General features: G+C 40.8%; 1 protein-coding gene across 4 annotated transcripts in view; it reads left to right on the forward strand.

Annotated features, from left to right (window-relative positions):
- KDR (kinase insert domain receptor) overlaps positions 1–23,946 on the forward strand; it is a 115,541-nt gene that overhangs the window by 40,403 nt on the left and 51,192 nt on the right. For all 4 annotated transcript variants that reach the window (XM_033945291.1, XM_033945273.1, XM_033945281.1 and 1 more), the window contains 6 exons: positions 5,657–5,825; positions 6,164–6,278; positions 6,622–6,788; positions 9,719–9,875; positions 16,737–16,854; positions 23,231–23,339. In XM_033945291.1, the coding sequence (XP_033801182.1) occupies positions 5,657–5,825; positions 6,164–6,278; positions 6,622–6,788; positions 9,719–9,875; positions 16,737–16,854; positions 23,231–23,339 (835 nt within the window). The remainder of the gene's footprint in view (positions 1–5,656; positions 5,826–6,163; positions 6,279–6,621; positions 6,789–9,718; positions 9,876–16,736; positions 16,855–23,230; positions 23,340–23,946) is intronic.

Raw genomic sequence — 23,946 nt, forward strand, 5'->3', positions numbered from 1 at the left:
GAGAGATCCCACATGCCTATCCCAGGCTTTCTTGAATTCAGACATAGTCTTTGTCTCCATCACCTCTTCCGGGAGACTGTTCCATGCATCTACTACCCTTTCTGTAAAAAAGTATTTCCTTAGATTGCTCCTGAACTTATCACCACTTAATTTAACCCTATGCCCTCTCATTCCAGAGCTTCCTTTCAAATGAAAGAGACTCAACTCATGCACATTTACATCATGTAGGTATTTAAATGTCTCTATCATATCTCCCCTCTCCTGCCTTTCCTCTCTAGTATACATATTGAGATCTTTAAGTCTGTCCCCATATGCCTTATGATGAAGACCATGCACCATTTTAATAGCCTTCCTCTGGACCGACTCCATCCTTTTTATATCTTTTTGAAAGTGCGGCCTCCAGAATTGTACTCAATATTCTAAATGAGGGCTCACCAAAGTCTTATTCAGGGGGCATCAATACCTCCTTTTTGCTACTGGCCATACCTCTCCCTATGCACCGTAGCATCCTTCTTGCTTTCGCCATCACCTTTTCAACCTGTTAGGCTACCTTAAGATCATCACATACAATCACACCCAAGTCCTGCTATTCGGTTGTGCACATAAATTCTTCACCTCTAAACTGAACTGTTCCCTTGGGTTTTTGCAGCCCAAATACATGACCTTGCATTTCTTATAATTAAATTAAAGCTGCCAAATTTCAGACCATTCTTCAAGCTTTGCCAGGTCTTTCCTTATGTTATTCACACCATCTGGGGTGTCTACTTTATTGCATATTTTGGTATCATCCGCAAAGAGGCAAATCTTATCAGTCAGCCCTTTAGCAATATCACTTACAAAAATGTTAAAAAGAACAGGCCCAAGAACCGAACCTTGAGGCACACCACTAGTAACATCCCTTTCCTCAGAGCAATCTCAGTTGATCACTACCCTCGGTTGTCTTCCACTCAACCAGTTCTTCACCCAGCCTGTCACTTTGGGACCCATCCCAAGGGCACTCAGTTTATTTATTAGATATTTGTGTGGAACACTGTCAAAGGCTTTGCTAAAATCTAAATACACCACATCTAGCACACTCCCTCTATCCAATTCTCTGGTCACTCAGTCAAAGAAATTGATCGGATTTGTCTGACAAGACCTACCTCTAATGAAACCATGTTCCTCTGTTTCCAGAAACTTCACTATTCTCTGTTTTAAAAGCGTTTCCATTAATTTGCTTACCACAGAAGTCAGACTTACCAGCCTGTAATTCCCTACTTCTTATTTACTTTCACTTTTGTGGAGAGGGACCATATCTGTCCTTCTCTAGGCCTCTAGTATCAATCCTGACTCTAGAGACTCATTGAAAAGGTCAGTCAGCGGAGCCACCAGAACTTCCCTATGTTTCAAGTTTCAAGTTTATTATGGGACTTGATAAATCGCTTAATCGGATATTCTAAGCGATGTACATTTAAAATTTACAATATAAAAAACGAAAAACAATAACAATGCAATACATTACAATACATACAATTTTTAAATAATGGCTAAAATACTCTAAATTTGAACATTGTTAAACAAGGGGAAAGGAGGGATGAAATACAATTTTAAAGTAAAGAAGAAAAATTGAGGGAAAATACAAAAGGGATATAGTTAAAACAGGTTTAACCAAATAAAAATAATTCATGAAGTATAAAATTATGTAGAAAAGGCATCTTTAAAAAGGAAAGTTTTTAACTCAGTTTTAAATTTTCCAAGGTCTTTCTCCTCCCGTAAAATGATAGGGAGGGCGTTCCATGTTTGCGGTGCCGTACAAGAAAAGATAAATTGTCTCCTTGTATTAATGATTTTTAATGATGGAATCGTTAGCAGATTTTGTTCGCTAGATCGTAAAATTCTCTTTGCAGAATATGGAATAAGTGACCTATATAAAAAAGCAGGGGTCTTGTTAATCAAAGTTTTAAAGATAATTATACATAACTTATAAGTGATTCTGTAACTAACAGGAAGCCAATGTGCCTCTTTGAGAAGTGGTGTTACATGATCAAATTTTTTAGAATTATTTATTAATTTTATTGCTGTATTCTGTATAATTTGTAATCGTTTTATTTCATATAGTGCAATTCCTTTGAATAAAGAGTTGCAGTAATCAAGTTTAGACATCACCAAAGAGTGAATCAGTATAGTGAGTGATTTAGCACAAAGGAATTTCGAGATGGAACGAATTTTACGTAATCTATAAAAGGTGATTTTCACAATGTTACTGATATGATCATGGAAATTTAGTTTATTATCAAAAATTACACCTAAAATTTTTATATTTTTAACTAATTGTAGGGGAACATTATGAATTGAAATCGGATGAACAAGAGAAAAATTCTCTTTCCAGGGAAATAGCATAACATTGGTTTTTTTGATATTGAGAGCCAATCTGTTTTTGTCTAAAATACATGTTCAAGTTTCTCATTAATAGATGAAATTTCAATTATATTATTATTATTATTTAAAGGGTGTAATAATTGTATATCATCGGCATATGCAAAAACATGAAATCCTACTGATTGGCATAATGTCATCAATGGAGCTAGAAAAATATTGAAAAGTAAGGGTGAAAGAATAGATCCTTGTGGAACCCCATGAGAAATCTGAGATGGAAGGGATGAAGAATTATTGAAATTAACTATTGAAGTACGCTCACTAAAATATGATGTAAACCAAGCTAGAACTTCATCTGTAACCCCAATAAATTGAAGTCTAGCAAGGAGTAATTGGTGATCAATTGTATCAAACGCTGCTGACAGATCAAGAGAAACTAACAGCACCGATTGATGGTGATCTAGGAAATATTGAATTGAAGTTGTCATTCCGAGAAGAGAGTGCTCCGTGTTATGGTGTTTTCTAAAACCGGTTTGATTCGGATGTAACACATTAGTTTGTTCTATAAACTCAGATATCTGGTTGAAAACAATTTTTTCTGTTAATTTAGCCAAGAATGGAATCGTAGATATTGGTCTATAATTAGAGAGTTCGTCTTGACCTACATTTTTATCCTTAATAATTGGACGGATATATGATTTTTTCCAATTTAGGGGAACCGTATGTTGATTTAAACTCTCTGTAACTAATATATGAATCAGAGGTCCAAAGATTTTAAAATATTGTTTAAGAAGTAATGGTGGTATTAGGTCAGCTTTTGAACTTTTGATATTCAGAGTTTTTAGAACAATTTCTATCTCATTTAAACTAGGTATTTTGAATTTCGAACATTTAGAGGATAACAAATCTGAATTAGTCTGTTCAAAATCACTTATAAGTGAAAGATTTATAAATGACTTCCTAATATTAATAATTTTCTCTGTAAGATGGTCAGCGATTTCCTGGGCTGTAGGGACTATGCCATTAGAATCATTTTGTTCCTTCAGCACCCTCAGATGCACACCATCTGGCCCCATCACTTTGTCAACCTTTATTTTAGCTAGCTCCTCACGAGCACTACTCTCTGAAAATTGATCAGGGTCTACCATTCCTCCATCCCTATTTGTGTTTGTCTTCTGTGGTCCCGCTCCCAACGCTTCAGCTGTGAACACAGAACAGAAATATTTGTTAAGCAATTCAGCATTTTCTTTATCACCTTCTACATATTTCCCCCCTTCACTTTTGAGTCTCACAATGCCACTTTTGTACTTCTTCCTATCATTAATATATCTTAAAAATGTCTTGTCTCCCTGTTTTACAGTGCCAGCTATTTTTTCTTCCATTTGCAGCTTTGGTTTCCTGCCTCTCTTAAGTTTTCCAGATAGTTTTGCCTGTCTTCCTCTTTCTGTGATCTTTTGTAGATTACAAAAGCTAACCTCTTATTCCTTGCCTTCTCAGCTACTACTTTTGAGAACCAAAGCGGCCTTCATTTCCTCTTACTTTTACTTACTTGCCTCACAAAAGGTTTGTCGCTCTTACAATTACTCATCTCCACTCCTTACAGACGTTCCCATCCAGACAAGAATTCCTTGATGTAATCCACCATCCGAACAAAGTTAGTATTTTTAAAGTCTAGAACCTTTGCTTTTAAATGAACCCTCTCTATACCTATCTTAATATTAAACCGTACCATGCAGTGATCACTGGATGCCAGATGATCACCCACTGTAACATCAGAAGTATTTTCCCCGTTTGTAAGCATTAAGTGCAGTATGACCCCATTCCATGTGGGTTCCATTACCAACTGCTGGAACAGTTCTCCTTGTAGAGAATCCAGATTCTCCCTACTTCTAGAAGACTCTGCAATAGGGACACCCCAATCAACATCCGGTATATTAAAATCACCTATTATTAAAACTTACCCTTTTTTAGATATATTCTGAATATCTACTATTAAATCTCTATCTACTTCTTCCGTCTGTGAAAGAGGCCTGTATATCACACCAATGTAATTAAATTGAATGTGGAGAAGGAATATGAAGATGATTGTTCAAAGAGCATAATGCTCTTGTTGAACAATAAAAATGAAAAAGTAATGAAATATATGAAGGACTATTGCAATGTATTGATTTAAAAGTCAAAATAAGAATTTTGAATTTTATACGAAACTGAATTGGAAGCCAATGTTATTGAAGATATAAAGGAGTAAGATGATCGTAACGTGACTCATTAGAAAGTAAGCTGAAAATTTATGGTTCAGGCAGCTTTTGATGCATTTGATATGTCCTCCAGAACATCTGCAGTAGCTATTGCAGTGCATAGAATGGCCTGGCTTCAGGTCTCTGATCTGGAAACTTGAATCCAAGAATGCCTCTGCAATGTCCCTTGCAAGGAGGCCTGTATATCACACCAATATAAATATATTCACCATTCCCTCTTTCCAAATTAATCCGCAGTGCCTCTTCTTTGCCCTGCAGGTCCTGCAATTATGTGGCTTTAATATGATCTTTAACATATAATGCTGCTCCCCCTCCTTTTCTTCCTACCCTGTCTTTCCTGTACAGATTATAGCCCGGTATAACTATATCCCAGTCATGGTTCTCCATGAACCACATCTCTGTGATTGCCATTATATCCAACTCATCTTCTTCCATCACAGCTTCTAGATCCAGAATCTTGTTTCCCATAGTTCGAGCATTAGTATATACTGCTTTCCAGACATTGCCCCCTCTTCCCATCAGTGTCCGAGTTTTGAAAAGCCTCCTCTAAATCACGTCGAGCAGGAGGAAATCCATGCATGCGTGTATGCCACGCGATGATGTCATACGCATGTGCGTTTGTGCGTGATATCATTGCATGGCATCCATGCATGCATGGATTTCCTCCTGCCTAACAAGAGCAGGCAGCGGGGAGGGCTGGGGCAGGATTGGGGGTAGGACGGGGATGAGTGGAACTAGGTGGGCCCTGAAGGCAGGTCTAGGGTCTATAGTAAAATCTGGCAACCCTAGTTCAAAGGGCCTCCAAAAGTATTTAGTGTTATGTGGGTCCTAGCTGATATTCAGCTTACGATCCAGCCTGGAGGCTATAGGTGGAACATTTAGCCCTGCATATTCAGTGCCATTGCTTGTACATACCATAGCATGAAATATCATGGGCTAATGCTGTCCGCTAAATAACTGACCGGTGTGTTTCTGTGTTGTGTTAGGCAGGCAAGGCTGGCTCTACAAATAACTTGTTCCTGTCATACTTTTACTTTGTGCAGGATAAGAAAGTACATACCTCTGGAACCTTAAAAACAGGCCGGAATTATTTGGAACTTTCCAAAACTTTCATCATCGATGCTGTGACCCTGAAAGATATGGGAACGTACAACTGCACAGCATTTAATGGTGGCATGACTAAGACCAACAGCACTAATGTCATTATTTATGGTGAGGAATTCTTAAAATATGGTTATTCGCTGAAAATTTGGACAGTGCAAGACACACGCAAAAGCCCTGTTTGTGATGTTCTGGATGAGCACTTTTTGATGATCAACTGGGTGTTTTTGGACAGGTTGTCCAGAAAACTCAGGGCCCTATTTACCATAGTTTTTCTCCCATTGTTTCATTTCCTTTCATTTCCAGGCCTTCCCAAAGTGGTGTACATAATATCATTCAAATTCAAAATAAAAACAAAATAAAACACAAACACCAGAAGATGACAATGCTGAAGGATACGTTGCAGCTTCACGTTTCACGTTCACATATTGTTTTTCTTTGTTTCCCAGCAAACCCTTTCATCTCCCTTGATGAAAAGATGGAGTCCATTGTGGAGACAATGATTGGGGAACGTGTCAGAATTCCAGTGAAGTTTACAGGATATCCATCGCCAGAAATAAAATGGTAAATTGAGAATATTTGATTTTAAAGGCTGATTATTCACACAGTAGCCAAATTTATGGGTAGACTACAAGGGGGACGGGGGGGGGACACTGAAAAGATCTCAGCCCAACCAAGAAGAGAATGATGTGGAGCTATGAAACTTACAAATTATTCCACACTTTTCATTTCATTTCATTGAAAAGAAAAGTGTGGAATAACTTGTAAATTTCATGGCTCCCCATCATTCTCTTCTTAGTTGGGCTGAGAACTTTTTGGCGGCCCCTCGTAGATGGGTCATTTTGTTTTTTATCTGCCATTATTTAATATACTACTATGTTACTAAATTTTCTACTGCATTTTGTAGGTTCAAAAATGGGAAAGCTCTCCACCCAAATCACACATTTAAAATGGGGAATTATGCGCTTACAATTATTGATGTGAGTGAAGTGGACAAAGGGAATTACACTGCTGTTCTTACCAACCCCATTACCAGGGAGCAGCAAAGCCACACATTTAATCTGTTTGTAAATGGTGAGTTCTGAAGCAATTTAGTTTTGGGAGTTTTCATTTAGCTGTGCATATTTTCTTAGCTCAGGTTTTATGTTTTATAGTTATGTAGCATAAAATGAGATTGGATTTATTAATATTTTGGTATAAATAATAATAATAATAATTTATTTATATGCCGCCATATCAGGGAGGTTCTAAGCGGCTCACAGCATGAAGAATAATGCATACATTTCAATAAAAAACATCTTGATAAAATACAGGAAAAAAGGTAGTACATACATTTCAATAGAATTGATCAAAATGAAAGTGCAGACCATGCGAGTAAAAACGTGAGGATGAAATGCAAACATGGTTAAAATTAAGAGAAAAAACATTGAGATACCAGCCTGTTAAATAATTGAGTCTTTAGTATTTTCCTAAAATCTAAGTAAGAAGAAGCTTCTAACATCATTTTTAAATTTGGCGGCCTGAAAAGAAAAAGTTTTCTCAAGGAACTTCTTATAATGACAGAATTTTATGGAAGGATATGTAAATAACTGCCTAGAAATGACCTGGAGTTAAATTTTTAATAAAGATAATATCGGCATGTCTAGAAAAGACATACCAATAAAAAAATAAGGCATCCAGGTGGTACATGCCAAATTCCACTGGTGTTTTAGAATAGAATCTGCCAGTGTAGAGCCTACAACAAATCCATGTCCTCCTTTGGGCGTCCTTTTCTTGCTTTTCTGTCGTTAATGTCTCTTATGTCCCTCCCTCCCTTTTAACTTGTAGCATTTCCTTATCACACAAATTTGACTTCCCATTTCTACTTGCTCCTCTCACTGTCTGTGATTAGAGAATGACACGGTTGATATTACGGCTAGCCACGAGTAGCTGCGGGTAACCCGCCAAAACGGTGGAAGGGGGGGGAAAGTTGCTCACCGCAGGTACGGGGACAAGGCCATCCACCGCCCCATGGAGCAGTGAATGGCCTTGTCCCCTCAGTTAAGGGAGGAAACGCGCGCAGTCACCAATCGCGCGCAGCACCCTCCCTCCTTCCTACCTACCCACCTGAATCTATCTACCTCCCTCCCCCCCCCTTACCTTCGCGGTGCATTTTAAGGTTTCAGTCTTGTCGAAAGCCGCCGGAGTGTTCGTGCGTGTGTGGGTGTAAGCTTCTCCTCTGATGTAACCGGAAGTTGCGTCAGAGGAAAAGCTTCCGCCCACACACGCACGACTGCTCGTACGCTCTGGCGGCTTTCAACAAGACTGAAACCTTAAAACGCGCTGCGAAGATAAGGGGGGGAGGAAGGTAGATTGATTCAGGTGGGTAGGTAGGAAGGAGGGAGGGGGCCGCGCACGATTGGTGACCACGCGCGTTCCCTCCCTTAACTGAGGGGACAAGCCCATTCACTGCTTCATGGGGCAGTGGATGGCCTTGTCCCCGTACCTGCGGTGAGCACCTTTCCCCCCTCCACCGTTTTGGAAGGTTACCCGTGGCTACTCGTGGCTAGTCGTAACATCCACCGTGTCATTCTCTAATCACAGACAGTGAGAGGAGCAAGTAGAAATGGGGAGTCAAATTTGTGTGATAAGGAAATGCTATACATTAAAAGGGAGGGAGACATTAATGACAGAAAAGCAAGAAAAGGACACCCAAAGGAGGACTCGAAAAGGAGAATCACCTTCTGACTGATGTCATCAGACAAGATGGGAAAATATGCAAGAAAGGAGAGGAAGAAAAAATGGATGGTACTGGAAGAGAGAAGTTTGAGAGAAAAAGTAGCAGCAATAAAAGCAGTTCCCGAAGAAATGACTGGAGTTTTACACCAGTAGCTAGAAGATGAAACAGATGTACTCTTACCTGTCTGATAATTGGGCAAGAGCACTCTAGCTCTTGCATACCAGTGGCTTATATGTAGTGAATTTTTAATTCAGGTTTACTGCTAGAGCAGGGGTGTCAAAGTCCCTCCTTGAGGGCCACAATCCAGTCGGGTTTTCAGGATTTCCTCATTGAATATGCATGAGATATATTAGCATACAATGAAAGCAGTGCATGCAAATAGATCTCATGCATATTCATTGTGGAAATCCTGAAAACCCTACTGGATTGCGGCCCTCGAGGAGGGACTTTGACACCCCTGAGCTAGAGGATACCCAAACAAACAGAACTTGGGACATTAGATCCAGTATCACGTGGGTGATACGTAAGATACAAAATGCAAAAACCACCCACTTAAGTGATTGAAGTGCAATGAGTGGACACAAAAGGCACAGCTTATGGGGTGTAACCCCGTTTGTGATCTTTTCACCATTCATTTTGGTTCTGAGCACTTTTTACACTTTGTAAGGTGGTGTCACAATTACTAGTGGGTGTTTTTTTGCATTTTGTTTTTTACAACTAGAGGAGACAGCCCTAGCTGGGATAGATCAAAATGTCCTGAGGATTGTTAAACAGCCCAGTGCTAAGAGATAAAATACATTGCCTCTTTAATAGATGTAGAGAAGGAGAAGAAATTAAAATTCAGTAATTGGAGACAGAGGTGTTATAGTTTGAGAATAGTTCACTTGTTATGTGTGATAAAACTAGGATTTAGGTCAGGGGGTGTCAAAGTCCCTCCTCGAGGGCCGCAATCCAGTCGGGTTTTCAGGATTTCCCCAATGAATATGCATGAGATCTATTAGCATACAATGAAAGCAGTGCATGCAAATAGATCTCATGCATATTCATTGGGGAAATCCTGACACCCGACTGGATTTCGGCCCTCGAAGAGGGACTTTGACACCCCTGATTTAGGGACAAGATAAAGTAGCAAATGGAACAATGCAAACCTTCTAGAAGTCATAGCTAGTAAACAACAGCCTTACATAATCAACTGGTCTAATCTACATACTGAATATACCGGTAAGTGTTCTTGAAAAACTGGTCACTGCATTTCATTGCTACATGTTATGTGTTTCGCCTACAGTTCCACCACAGATTGGGGAAAAGGCCATATCAACCTCTCTTGATTCCTATAAGTTTGGTAGTACTCAAGTCCTAACTTGCACAGTTTATGGCATTCCTGCACCGGTCAGCATTCAGTGGCAGTGGCAGCTGGAGGAAGAGTGTACTTTCGCCTACCAGTAAGCACAGCACTTTTTAACTTGCATCGCTGAATTTCCCTCTTTGAGGCCAGCGCAGCTTTGCGCATCAGTTTACTTGGTTTTAATACACAGTTTTCAGGTTCTCTGTTTAAGCAGGAGCTAACCATGTTCAAAGCTTACGAGGGGGGCCGCTGAAAAGTTCTCAACCCAACCAACAAAGTTGGGATAGTCTCCATCGAGGGCTATACACTTAGCCCAGGGAATTTCCACTTTTTTCATTCCAGTTTTTTCTGACGGAACTAAAAAAGTGGAAAATCACTGGCCTAAGTGTATAACCCTTGAGGGAGACTGCCCCAACTTTGTTGGTTGGGCTGAGAACTTTTTAGCAACCCCTCACAGTTAGAGAATGGACACAAGGACACATTTTTCCCTGTCCCCGTGGGAATACATTTTCCCGTCCTGTCTCCATGAGTTTTTTTCCTGTCCCTGCCCCCTTCCTGCAACCTCTGTCCTCATCTGCACAAGCCTCAAACACTTTAAAATCATGTGTTCAAGGCTTCTGCAGTTAAAACAGGTTAAAGCAGAGCTTAGAGGAATGGGGTAGGGACAGCGACACGGGGATGGGATGGTGAAATTGAGTTCCTGCGGGGATTGTCCCCGAGTCATTCTTTACTCACAGTGCACACACCAAGTCCATACTAATGAGGCTAGTAGCTGTTCAGTGCAGATGTAGAGAAATGCACAGAAGACCAAAAGGCTGAGCACAATGTTATAGTTTAAGCTTCTGATGTTTGGAACTCAGCTATGATTTGGAGAATTTCACGAACCTAGTTAGGATTTGGAAACAGTCATTGTAATTCACAAATGTGATGCCATTTGTGGATACTATTCACCAGTGAGTTTGTTTTCATTCCCTTTGTTTCATAGTTTAATTAACTTATATTGCTTTATGCGTCCTCTCCTCATGTTTTTGATATAATTTTTTTAAAATATTTTTATGTACTGTTTAACATTTATTATAATAATAATTTTATTTCTTTTATACCGCTATACCGTGAGGTTCAAAGCGGTTTACAGTATAGATACCATAATTATGCAATAAAAATTGAAATAAATGAAAAAAGGTACTTAGAAATTCCCTAACTGTCCCGAAGGCTCACAATCTAGCTAAAGTACCCAAGAAAAATAATTATTAGATAAAGCAAATAGAATAGATAAAGACATAGATACAATATATCAGAGATTGTTTCTGGTTATGTTACATAGGAAATTATTTCTGATTACATTTCATAAAAAAAACGTTACATAGGAATTTCATAACATAATAAATTACATTTCATGGGAAAATTAATTCTTGTTACATTGCTTAAAGGTTATTTGATTTTCATAAAATGTTAAGAAGAAGGTTATAGTGGAATATAATATGGATTAAGTTGATTATTTGAAAAACCAGTTGCTTATTAGGATATAGAGAGGATGATACCAGGGAGTAGACTATACATGGGAATGTTATAAAGAGAGTAGGCAAAGGAGGAGTTTAAGTAGGTTGAATATAAATGATCCCCAAGAGCCCTTGATGAAGCTACAACTAAAGCATTCAAAGAAAAAGAGATTAGGTTCTTATTTTGCTAATATCTTTTCAAGTAGATAGGTGTATCATTCTGGACGATTATGTAAGCTGCTCTGATATGAAGGATGGTATACCAAATGTTCATAAATAAATAAGCAATGCCAGGTCTGAGGAGATGTCAAAGGTTAGCTCAGAACTTCTGCGGTAGTGTTAGTGAGGATGGTTTCTTCCCTTTACTGTGAGCATAAGGATCTGCAGCCTTTTCAGAGAATGTGGGAGGTGCACTGTATGTGTGTGTGTGTGTGTGAAGGGATTTTGAATCTGGCTGTGGGGCTTGCAGTCAGGAGTGTAGACTGAAAGCACGTTTTCAAAGGGAAACACTGTGCATGGATTCCCTTTGAAAAAGCAGCTAGCTTTGAAGTATATGCCAATGGACCTACAGAATATCCAGGTGGGACTTTTAAAATGAAACCCCCTATCAGACATTCCCTTTCCTGGCCTATCCTCACCCCTTCACTACCTAGGATTACCAGATGTCTGGGAAAACCTGGACAGGGCCTCTTTTTAGAGGACTGTCCAGGTGCTTCGATGGATATCCCAAACCCGGCAGTTAGTTTGGGTTTTTGGAAGGCCCCAAGCTCGGGGCTGCGACTGGAGGGACTCTGAGCATGTGCAGATGCAATGAGATGATGTCACATGCATGCGTGCATATGTTCGACATTGCATCATATCCGCGAATGCCCAAAGGCCCTCCAGACCCGGTCCTAAGCTCAGGGAAGAAGAGACGAGGTCTGCGTGGGAGTGAAGCTGGGGCCAGAACTGGGCGGGGCTACATGCCCTCTTTTTTAAATGAAGAAATCTGGTAACCCTATCAAAACCCTTTTTGGATGCTTGTAAAAGTTCTTACTTGAAACAACACAGGCAATTTTAACTGTGCTAGAGGGACAGGATTCAGCAAGGAATCTTAGATGGATATTTATTCATGTAAAATCATGTGAAAATTACCCTCTCCACTTGGACAGGAAGCTACTTTAACTATCTTTAATGAAACAACTGTACTAATTAACAAGTTTTAAAATCTCCAGTGTTATCTGCATAGCTCTTTGAAGAGATAGTAAATTGATTATCTGTAAGAAGGACAAGGTGGTGTGCTGGGTTCATTGGAAGGGAACCTTCTATAACATGTTGCCAAAAAAAGGTGCAGGTTCTCAAATACCAGGCTATTCTTCAGGAGCGGGGTGATCACTGAGGGACCCACCTCACAATAGCCAGGCCCTCTGCAACCAGCCACAGAATATATGAAAAGGCAGCACTGAGTGTACAGAACCTGAGCTCTTTTATTAATATTTGTGGACCATGGGTCATATTTTCTGTCATATCAAGCAGCATTATGGGGTAAGGACCTGAAACATCTGATTATGCTTTCTGATTCCTATGTGGAATTTAGGAGACGTTTAATGCCTGAAACATTTAGGCAACTAACTGGCATGGATATTGTAATGAACCATCTAGATCATTATAGTATTATTTCTAATTATTTCGTTCTTAATTGTAATTTTTTTAATTTTTTGTAAGCCGCATAGAACTTTATGGCCCTACAGTATATAAATTTATTATTATTATTATTTATCAAGCAATGGAAAAGGTGCTGGTGCTCAGTGCACCTGAGTAACCCCTCATAAAAAGCTCTGGGTGCCATGCCCCCCCCCCCCCAGCTCTCTGCCCATCAACCACCTTCCTGTCACTGGTGGCTCAAGAAGGGGTGGGAAATTTCTTGCTCTGGCTCAGACACTCTGTTGTTTTCGGGATGGTGCTCAATGGAGAACAGAATTAGTCCCAACACCGATCCTTGTGGCACGCCACCACTCAGCTTTCCTTCTTCTAAGGCAAGACAGATGTTGGGTTGTATCCGCAGAAGTTTCATCAGCCGAAAGCCTGAAGTCATAATGCCATTGTACAGAACCATGGTGAGACCTCATTTGGAATACTGTGTGCAATTCTGGAGGCCACATTATCGTAAAGATGTGCTGAGAGTGGAGTCGGTTCAATGGATGGCCACCAGGATGGTCTTGAGGCTCAAGGATCTCTCATACGAAGAGAGACTGAACAATTTACGGCTGTATTCTCTCGAAGAACCTAGGGAGAGGGGAGACATGATTGAGACGTTTAAATATATCACCGGACATATCGAGGTGGAGGAAGATATTTTCTTTCTCAAAGGACCTTCAGCCACAAGAGGGCATCCGCTCAAACTCAGGGGAGGGAAATTTCACGGCGACACCAGGAAGTATTTCTTCACCGAAAGAATGATTGACCATTGGATCGAGCTGCCGGTGAAGGTAATCGAGGCCAACAGCGTGCAAGATTTTAAGAGTAAATGGGATGCCCATGTGGGATCCCTAAGATGGTAGAGTTAAGGAGATGGGTCATTAGGAGCGGGATCTCTAGGAGAATAGACTAAGGGGGAGAGTCAACAGAGTGGGCAGACTTGATGGGCTATGGCCCTTATCTGCTGTCATTTTTCTATGTTTCTATGTGAAGTCTAAAGCCCCTGCATGTCCCATCACAGCCATTATTCATTGCTAGGCAGTGGTATAGTAAGGGTGAGCGGCGCCCGGGGTTGTGGTGCCCCTCCTGCCGTGCGAGGGCCCCATCTTCCATTTCTCCATACCTTTTAAACTTCTCCGGTATCAGCTCCCCTTTGATGTCATTTCCTAGGCGCGGGTCCCGGAAGTAACGTCAGAGAGAGCGCCAAAAAAGGTATGGGGGAAGGCAAGGGGCGCGTGCGGCAAAGAGTGAGCGAGTGGGGGTGGGGGGCGGCAAGGAGTGAGTGAGTGGGGGTGGGGGGCGGGGAGGAGGAGGGGAGCTGCTGTGCCCTTAGGAAGACCGTGTCTGGTGCAGACCGCACCCTTCCCCCGTACCTCCCCTTACTACGCCACTGTTGCTAGGGTCAGGTACAAGCAGGCCCTCCCTCCCACCCATCTAGGTATGCATCCCTTTTTTATTGTTTGTTATTTGTAATGTTGCAGTAAGTGGAGTATTTGGGCCATGTAGTTAGGGTTGCCAGATTTTCCATGTGTGGACTTCTTCCCTGCCTGACGCGATTGAGGAGGCTTTTCAAAATCCGGACAAAGTGCCAGGTTTTGAAAAGCCGTCTGGACCCCGAAACATGTCCTGAAAAGGAGGACATATCCGGAGAAATCCGGACGTCTGGTAGCCCTACATGTAGTGGGATCTTATAGTTGGTATGATCACTGCAAGGAAGCTCTCTGAGCCATCATCAATCAGAACGCAGGGAAGGGAAGGGGGAGCTTCAGAACCCTGAATCATGTGGTGCGGCTAACTGAGTTTGCCCATGCATGACAGGGGTCCTGGAATGGTGCAGAGAGAGCTTCAGCTCTCCTAGTCTCAAAGCAGGCCAGGATCAGTTACAATTGCAATGTTTGTATGATTGTTGGCTCAGGTACATGTATGTTATTGTTGGTTTCATGTTGCATGGATTTTGATTCCAGAAATCATAGTGAATACTAAGAATTATGCCCCCTAGTTTTATAATACTTCAGTGGTACCATAGACCGCCTTGTGTGTCACTCCATTTTCTTACCCTCTTGTGTTATATTATTATGTAGTAAACCAAATAGTCATCTTTTTTTATTTCAAATGGGAAAACGTGAAATAAATTTGTGGTCAAGAGTTACCACTAATATCAGGTGTCATATTTGTTTCTTGTCTGAGACAACAGCCCCCTTATTTTATTTTATTTTTTTTTGGGGGGGAGGGAGTAGATGCAGCTCAGACAGGTGAGAGATGCTGGGAATCAGGGTCACAGTCGTCTGTATTATGAACTAAATATCACATTTCTCTATACCTTCCTTCCAAAGCTGTAAGAAGTAAGCCCATGACTCTGCACAGAGTACTGGATGTGTGCTATTTGCGCCACTTACAGATCTTCATGAGGGTTTTGCATGCAACAGAGCCGGGTTACTGAACTGGATACTCTTTCCTATCTGTATGAAAGAGGATCTCAGAGGAAACGAGCTGATTGATGACAGCAGTGACAGTCAGAACCCCTGGCCACATAAGCTCACTTATCTGAGCTCAACACAAGGCCAGGCTTCCTGCTTAGAGTATTCCGCTTTCCTGTTGTTGTTTTTTTGCAAATGACTTCCACTAGCATCTCCTTCTGGTGCCTGACCACTTCCAACACGACTGCCCCAAGTGTCCCCAAGAATTGCTTAAAGAAGTCTAGTAATTTTTCCATTTCTGTTTGCCTTTGAACTCAGTTCACTTAACCCAACTGAGTTTATGAATGAACATTTGTTCCCAGAATAGCCGCTTCCCTTCCAGTATCATTAAAATGATTCACCTCTAGGATTTGGCATTCCCGTGTCTTTACTCACAGCAGCTGAGTTTTAAAAAAGACAACACATTGCACTAAATATTTTCAGGAAAAGACATTATATGACATTAAGAGCTGTGTTGGAGCAAATTTCTTCAGGGCAAAGTAAGATACACCCTGAGCCAGCTGGAATAATTCTTATTGTAGCATGAGAAAAAAAGGTCATTGATCACATACTTCAATTTAGACAACTACAGTAAATACTTTAACAGTAGATGATTAAATCCATGTTATTTCAGAGATGTTTTTCTTGAACGATTGAATTTTGAGATATATAATTAAGGTAGTTTTGGTTTTGATCTGATGAGTTAATTGTAAATTTTTATTTTTTTATGTATTATGTTCATTCTAGTTTGTTGATTTTTTAATTATGTATGTTTTATATTGTAACTCACATAGAATATTTGGATATTTGAGAGTATAATTTTTTTTAAAAATAAATACTGAGCATAGATCATCAAAAGTTGGGTGCCCAAATTTGGGTGCTGAGAGTAGATGAGTGTGCAAAGAAATTAATGAGCTGTCAACAATCAATAATTGAAGTTAATTGGCACCAATTTGGAGCTACATGTGCATCTGTCCTAGGCTCTATTTTCTAACATCCATGCCTAAATGTTATAGAGTACAACAAAGGGGCGTAGCTATGGGAGGAGCATGGGTGGATCAGGGACATTAGGCGCAATGTTATAGAATACTAAAACATGCACACCAACTGCCGTCAATTGGGTGTCAAGTGCTCTTTGCTGAATAACATTGGGGCACCATTTACTGAATCTGGCCTTTTGAGCTTAAATGAGTTCTTGAATCCCTTTGTAGGTTTATGCTGCAAACATTCTGCAAACATACTGTAGCTGTAGATATTTTCAATACAAATTACTATAGTATGACTTCTGTTGTTTGACATTCAATAAACTCAGTTTTCTCTCACTAGGCAATACACTTTGGGAAAAAATCCTTACACCTGCAAATACTGGAAAGACATCAGTGACAAAAGTGGAAACTGGGTTGAAGCTGAAACCCATTTGGATATGATTGAGGAGAAAAGAAAGGTCAGCTGGAACTCTTTTTTAATAGATGATATATCAATGAATAAGCCAACTTAGAAAACTATTTGGACTTTGTGAGATAGGCTCTTAAACTTTGATAAAAAAATATGAGATATATTGCAGTAAGGGCCACATTCTGAAAAAAGTTGCCAAAAATTAGGTGCCAGCAGGTGCCTACTGGCGCCTAACTTAAGTGTTTTAATTGGTTTTAAGTGGCGTGATAATTGGGCGCACCATTAAAAACCAATTAAAAACTCATTTAAAATCGCAGCTAGCAAGGACCCTAGGTGCTGGAAATTTAGACCAGGATTTTACAGGCCCACATTTCTGGTGCCTAGGGTCCTTGCAGAATCACAGCCAGCAGTGCCTAGTGATACCAAAGTCCGGTGCACCCCTAACCATGCCCACTTCCAGGCTTCAATGTACTAGATACCACTAGGTGCCATGGACTCAGGCACCAGTCTCGGAGACTACCTAATAGTACTCAATCAACAAAAGTAGAGATGGGACTTGATTGCATTAAAACAAATATCAGACTCAACACAGCCTGTGTTTCGGCACCTTTGTGCCTTCCTCAAGAGTCATAATGAGTGTTATGCTTCGTGTTAACTTGATTTATGTGGACATAAGACTCTCTTGACTCATTTAATTATTTAAGTGACTGTGGATTGATATTGCGGTGTTTGGGCTCTTTTGTGTGCCATTATATGAAGTGTCATTCTTTAAGCAACAGAATATATCAACAGTTTGACTCCTGAGGAAGCCATTAAAGTACTTATGTTGATTGAGTCTGAATATTTACCCCGGTGGTTTTAGTGAAATGTTGAGGCGTTTTTACAAATGTGTCTTTATAATGCAAAAGCTTCATTTATGCTGCATATTTCTAAGAGCGGAAAGCATAGCTGGTTTTAAGAAAGGTTTGGACAAGTTCCTGGAGGAAAAGTCCATAGTCTGTTATTGAGAAAGACATGGGAGAAGCCACTGCTTACCCTGGATCGGTAGCATGGAATATTGCTACTCCTTGGGTTTTGGCCACCTGGATTAGCCACTGTAAGAATGGGCTACTGGGCTTGATAGACCATTGGTCTGACCCAGTAAGGCTATTCTTATGTTCTTATGTTTTTTCATAATGAAAAATGTTCTGTTAAGTTGAATCTAGTGACCTTTTTTTTTAAAAAAAATTCTTTATTGATTTTTCCATAGATTAACAGTGCAATACAAAGTATATAAACGTATAATAGATCAAGAAAAGCACCTTACAGACATACATAAGCATTTAAACCTACCTACCCATCCATCCAATAACTAGTCAATAAAAACTTAAATACATAGATTCTTTCAATAACCTTTCCCTATTTAAAGTAATAATGTAATTCCACCCTCCTCCCACCCACCTGGATGCATGTATTCAAAGGGCTAAAATTAAGATAAAAGTATCCCTCCCCCCATCCTCCCCCTTCCCTGGTTGTGTATGGAAATAAAAATTACAGACAAAAGACAACTATAATGAAGAAATAAAAGATGCCAATGGTCCCCAAACCAATTTAAATAAATTGCTTTGCCCCAACATGTCAGCATTCATTTTCTCATATCTATAGCTTGAACATAAATTCGCCCACCAAAAAAGGAAAATTGAGGCGATCGCAATTTTTCCAATTACGAGTTACCATCTACATGGCTATCCCAGTCATAATTAGAAAAAGCTGAAATTTATAGTGGCCTTTTTGATGTGGGAGTGCTAGGTTTGGGAATGGCCTTAGGAGTTCACACTAACTGATGGAGGCTAAGAGCACTAAATGCTCCTTTTATGAAGCCGCGTTAGCGGTTTAACGCACGTAATAGCGCGAGCTAAACTGCCGGCTGTGCTAGATGCTAACACCAGCATTGAGCTGGCGTTAGTTCTAGCTGTGAAGCGCGGGTTTAGTGCATGCTAAAAAAGCTGCGTGCGCTAAAAACCACTAACGAGGCTTCGTAAAAGGAGCCCTAAGTATTTTTCTCTGTGCACAGGAGGTCATCTTTCTTCTTGTTTTTCACCTGGCTCAACAGAGAGAGAAGTGCTGTTCTTTGAAACAGCTGATGGGATAGAAATAGAAGGGAGATAGAAATAGAAGGGAGGGACATGAGATAGAAATAGAAGGGAGGGACATAGAGAGTGTCTCAGCATGTCCAGATTAAATTATGACCAAAATTAGAACAAAAATTCCAGGAAGCCTGCAAGTGGGTTAGTAGGCAAAGTTATGAAATGGAGCATACTCTTATGCATGTTTCATATGGAAACTATCTAGATATGGACCAGTGTCTCTCAAACTGTGTGCCAAGGCACAGTGGTATGCCCCGAAGAGATTCCGGGTATGCCATGAGACATTACAGAATTTTAGTTCAATTTTAAAAATTCCCTTCTTAAGTATATTGATATAGATGGTATATACATTTTTAAAACTAATAAATAAAATACCATATTTTTCACTCCATAAGACGCCCCCTTTTAGGGGGTGGAAAAAGTGCTTCTTATTTAGTGGAAAATACGATAATACTAATTTAATTTTCTTCAGCCTCCGGAAAAAAAAATTACACAGTAATATCATACAAGTAAATTTCTCTTTAAGAAGTACTTTGAACATTCTGTTGAAATATCTATATTAAAAATTTTCAGTTAACATCTCACCACAATGTTTCCATGTTTTCTGATAGCATATTTTTGTGTGTGGATATTTTCCCCCAACAAAGGATCAAGATGTTGAATTCTTCAGCCACCGCTGCATTATTTTTGAACTGTGCCAGATAGTGGCATAGCAAGGACGGGGCATGGGGCGGTCTGCTCCGCATGCAGGGAGTTCAGGTGTGCTGGAGAAGTCATGGGTCTGTGGTTCACCTTCATATGGTTGTTGGCTCTGTCGACCTCTGCCCCCTTTGATATCAATTTCCTATTCTAAGCCAGAGGACCAGCAGAGCCGATGGCCACATGGAGGTAGCCCACAACTCCATGACTGATCCATATACCTTCTCACTGCCGGAGGAGGGTGGAGCTCTGGCCAGAGGAGGGGGTACTCCATCTCAGGTTCTCACTCCAACTATGCCACTGGTGCCAGAGTATGGACTTTTCTGTCCTTTTTTTTTTTTGACTCTGTAAATATAGCCCTAAATTTGGAGATATCAACAAACATATAGGTTATCCTTAAGATCTGTAAGGATTATAGCGGTAACTCTGAAAAGGTCACTAAAATTGTGGCATTAGTTTGTCTTGTGCTAAGTGCAAATTCTACTGTATATTGGCATTAGATGCATCATTGCCATGATAGAATATTAGCATAAGTTGACATTTATGTATCAATATATAGGTGTGACTGATTGCAGTAATCTGCTGGTGTAAATGCTCGTGACTAAATGCTGCAGTTGTGCGCCTAAATGACAGTATTCTAGAATCTTAGCATGTAAATTCTAGTTAAACCCCTGACCCACCCATGATCCTCCCACATGAATGCCCCCTTGCAGTTATGCATTATGGCTTTGGCATGCTAGGTTTCTAGAACAGTTACAAAGGATCCATCAAAGTGCGGTATCCCAGTAGGTTCGGAATCCCATTAGTCACATGAGACTGCCGTTAGGGGCACCATTTTGATATTGGTGCTAGAGGGGCCAAAAATGACTGGGCATCGCTCTTGGCTGATGCCCAGCACCTCACCAGATGCCCCAGGACCCTATTGGATGCTCCCCTAGACCACTAATGAGTTTTCAGGTAGCCACTATGGGGGTTGGGAGGGCTGGGGTGACTGTACATGGGGGGGGGGGGGAATTCAAGCTGCAGCCCTGAAGCATTGAGCCGTGGCTTTGTGCGGCTTGATGCTCCCGGACAGTAAAATAACCCTAGCAAAAACCTGGGGTTAATTTACCATGGTTTTTGGGTCATAACACAACTTGCGGTATATCACTCTAAGTCAGTGTTTTTCAACCTTTTTACACCTATGGACCAGCAGAAATAAAAAAATTATTCTGTGGACCGGCATCGGTCCGTGGACCGGCGGCTGAAGAACGCTGGGCTAAGTCGTGGGCCAGACCCTGCCCATCTCTACCCAATCTCCACCCCAGACCCCGCCCCCATAATAGTACTAATTGCACCTTGCACATCCCTTGCCTCATCTGGATGCCTTCCCTCTGACGTTGCAACGTCAGAGAGAAGGCTTCCGGTTCAGGCGCAGGATACCCGTAGGAGCCACTGCCCGTGGCTTTGTGCACTGAATCAGTTAGGAAGAGGGAGCTGGCTCGAAGATAACGCCGCATTGATCGCACTGTGGACCCGGCGGTTGAAGAACACTGTTTTGGGCCTGATGCACGTGTTGGCCCTGTGGACCGGCAGGAAATTTCTGTGGACCGGCACTGGTCCATGGACCGGTGGTTGAAGAGCACTGCTCTAAGTCACATTAGAGGATTTGTCAAAACGTCCAAAGTCGGATTTAGACGTCCTATTAAAAATGCCCCTCCATGTGTCTATATGCATTCTTCAGCTATGCACATTTAACCGCTCCTGAGTTACATTTTAATAGAGGCGATTCTGTAAATAAGGCACCAAAAAGGCCCATAAATGACCTCAGTACCAGAATATTTGTATTTAAGTGTGCACATACTTATTCAAATGTCAATATTCTGGCTAAGCTCTATTTTATAAAGTGGCATCTAAATGCAATGGCACACAGTTTGTAGATGGACAAAAACATGGGCAGAGTCTGAGCAGAACTTGAGTGGGGCACACGGTTACATATGTAAATTATAGGATACTTTAATTTACACCTGATTTATGTCAGTCTAGGTGCTATCATTTCTTCTAGCTCTTTAGCTGGTGGAAGTGTTAATGCCTATATTATAGTGTGTATTTTAGTGCTGTACTAGTACTGTATAAAGGAAAGTACTGTATATACTCAAATATAAATTGATCCGAATATAAGTTGAGACCCCCATTTCCCCCCCCAAAAGAAGGAAAAATGGTTGACTCGAATATAATTCGATATATAATAGAATTTGCGGGAGTCATTCAGGAAGCCGCTTAGCGCCGACCAGCAGCACCAAAGCGCGCTCCCGCTCGTTCCGCTCAGTGGCTGAAGCCGTAACTCACGACAGTGACAGGGCAGGAGCACGGAAAGCACACTCTTGCCCACTACATCTCTGGACCGCCAGGGATTCCAGCGGCAGAGGAAGTAAGATAGACAGGGCAGGGAGGAGGGACTGGGTGCAGAGCCTGGTGGCCCGGAGGAGGCCTGCAATAAGTCTGGGAGAGGCCGCCATTTTCGGCCCATGTATTCTCCCTGGAAATGCCCAGGCCAACTGTTGTAAACCGCCTGGAACTGAAAGGTATTGGCGGGATAGAAGACACCAATGTAATAAAATATAGTGTATATGGTAAGTGTCTATTTTCCTTTACTACATAGTCTCCAGATAGACACCCTTAAAGTGCATACCCCTTTATAGAACTGCTCTCATAATGCATAGAAAGTTCTTCTGAGTTAAAGGGCTGCCTGATCTATGGACTCACTGAATGAGAGGCAAGAAACTGTCTCCCTCTTCTGGCCTGGTACTTTTTATGTCATAAGTTTTAAAGATTAGAAGTGTGTTAAAAAGGTCTTCATTTCATTTCTCATCTGTCCTGCAATGCATTTTGGTCTCATGATGAACTAAATAACCAGTTTAAATAGAAGAGGGATGGCTTCTCTGATATTTGCAAGCAGCAAATCAGGTTTTCATGTGTTCCTGAGGAAAGCTTTCATACCTCAGTTGGTTTTGTCCAAGAATGTAGATTTCACAGTTAGGACTAAGTTCTATATGTGATGCCAAAAATTTAGCACCGATAAAAATTAGTGCTCAGTGCTATTCTATAAACGGCACTCAGAGTTGGGGGCTATTTATAGAATAGGTTTGGTGCTGGGATCTGCGCCCAATTGTGGGCATCAGGATTTACACCAGCTGTAACCTGGTGTAAATTCTTGTGCCTAAATTAGGCACATATCCTTTTTATTTTGTAAAACTGCATGCAAATTCCAGAAATGCCGCTGGGCCACTGCCACCCATGCCCCTCCCATGACTGTGCCTCCTTTTTGGATCTATGTGTAAAATTTGTGCAGGGATCCTGGTGCCTAAAGATGCATATGCAAATTAAAATCTACGCCTATTAGTACCCAATAATGGGCACTAATTGATTCATTTGGCAATTAAATTACACATGCAAATTTGGCACATGCCCAAATTTGTGCATAAAAATTTTGGCGCCATATATAGAATTAGGGTGCTAGTTCTATCATGGTTCCAAATCAGTGAACACTATTTGAGGTGATTTCATCAATGTCCTTCATGGCCACTCTTGGCTGAAACTGCTCACTTTGATTTCTTACAGACAGTAAGTAGCCTTGTGATCCAGACAGCAAATGTGTCTGCTGTGTACCGATGCCTAGCCACTAATAAAGTCGGGGAAGATGAACGAGTGATCTCCTTCCATGTCACCAGTAAGTCCAGTGGCTCCACATTAGGGCAGGTGCTACAAGCAGTGGTTGCATTTTCAGTCCCAGTAGCTAAAGCTGGAGATTTAAGAGCATCACACTTCATTATTAACAGCAACTATACAGAAATAAACAGGAAGCGTTACCAATTCCTGGTGTCTACTTGAGATGTTATGTAATGCAATATACAATGCAATCAGATTATAAGCATGGTAATTCCGTGATTGGTTTTGACAATACTTTTATTTTATTTTACTTCTGGGAACAGTGTTTGAAGTACATGCTTTGTTTTGAGGTCCACTCCACTTATGGGATCATTGCCAATATTATTTCTTAAATTTTATTTCTTCTGTTCTAACCTTTACATAAGAACATAAGAATTGCCATACTGGGACAGATCAAAGGTCCATCAAGCCAAGGATCCTGTTTCCAACAGTGGTCAACCCAGGTCCCAAGTAGTAAAATAGGTTTTATGCTGTTTATCCTAGGAATAATCAGTGGATTTCCCCAATCTATTTACTAATGACCTATGGACTTCTCTTTTAGGAAATTATCCAAGCCTTTTTTAAACTCCGCTAAGGCATACACACATATTTTCCCTATGAATAGTTAA

The sequence above is a fragment of the Geotrypetes seraphini genome, chromosome 1, assembly GCF_902459505.1.
Source record: "Geotrypetes seraphini chromosome 1, aGeoSer1.1, whole genome shotgun sequence".
NCBI lineage: Eukaryota > Metazoa > Chordata > Amphibia > Gymnophiona > Dermophiidae > Geotrypetes > Geotrypetes seraphini.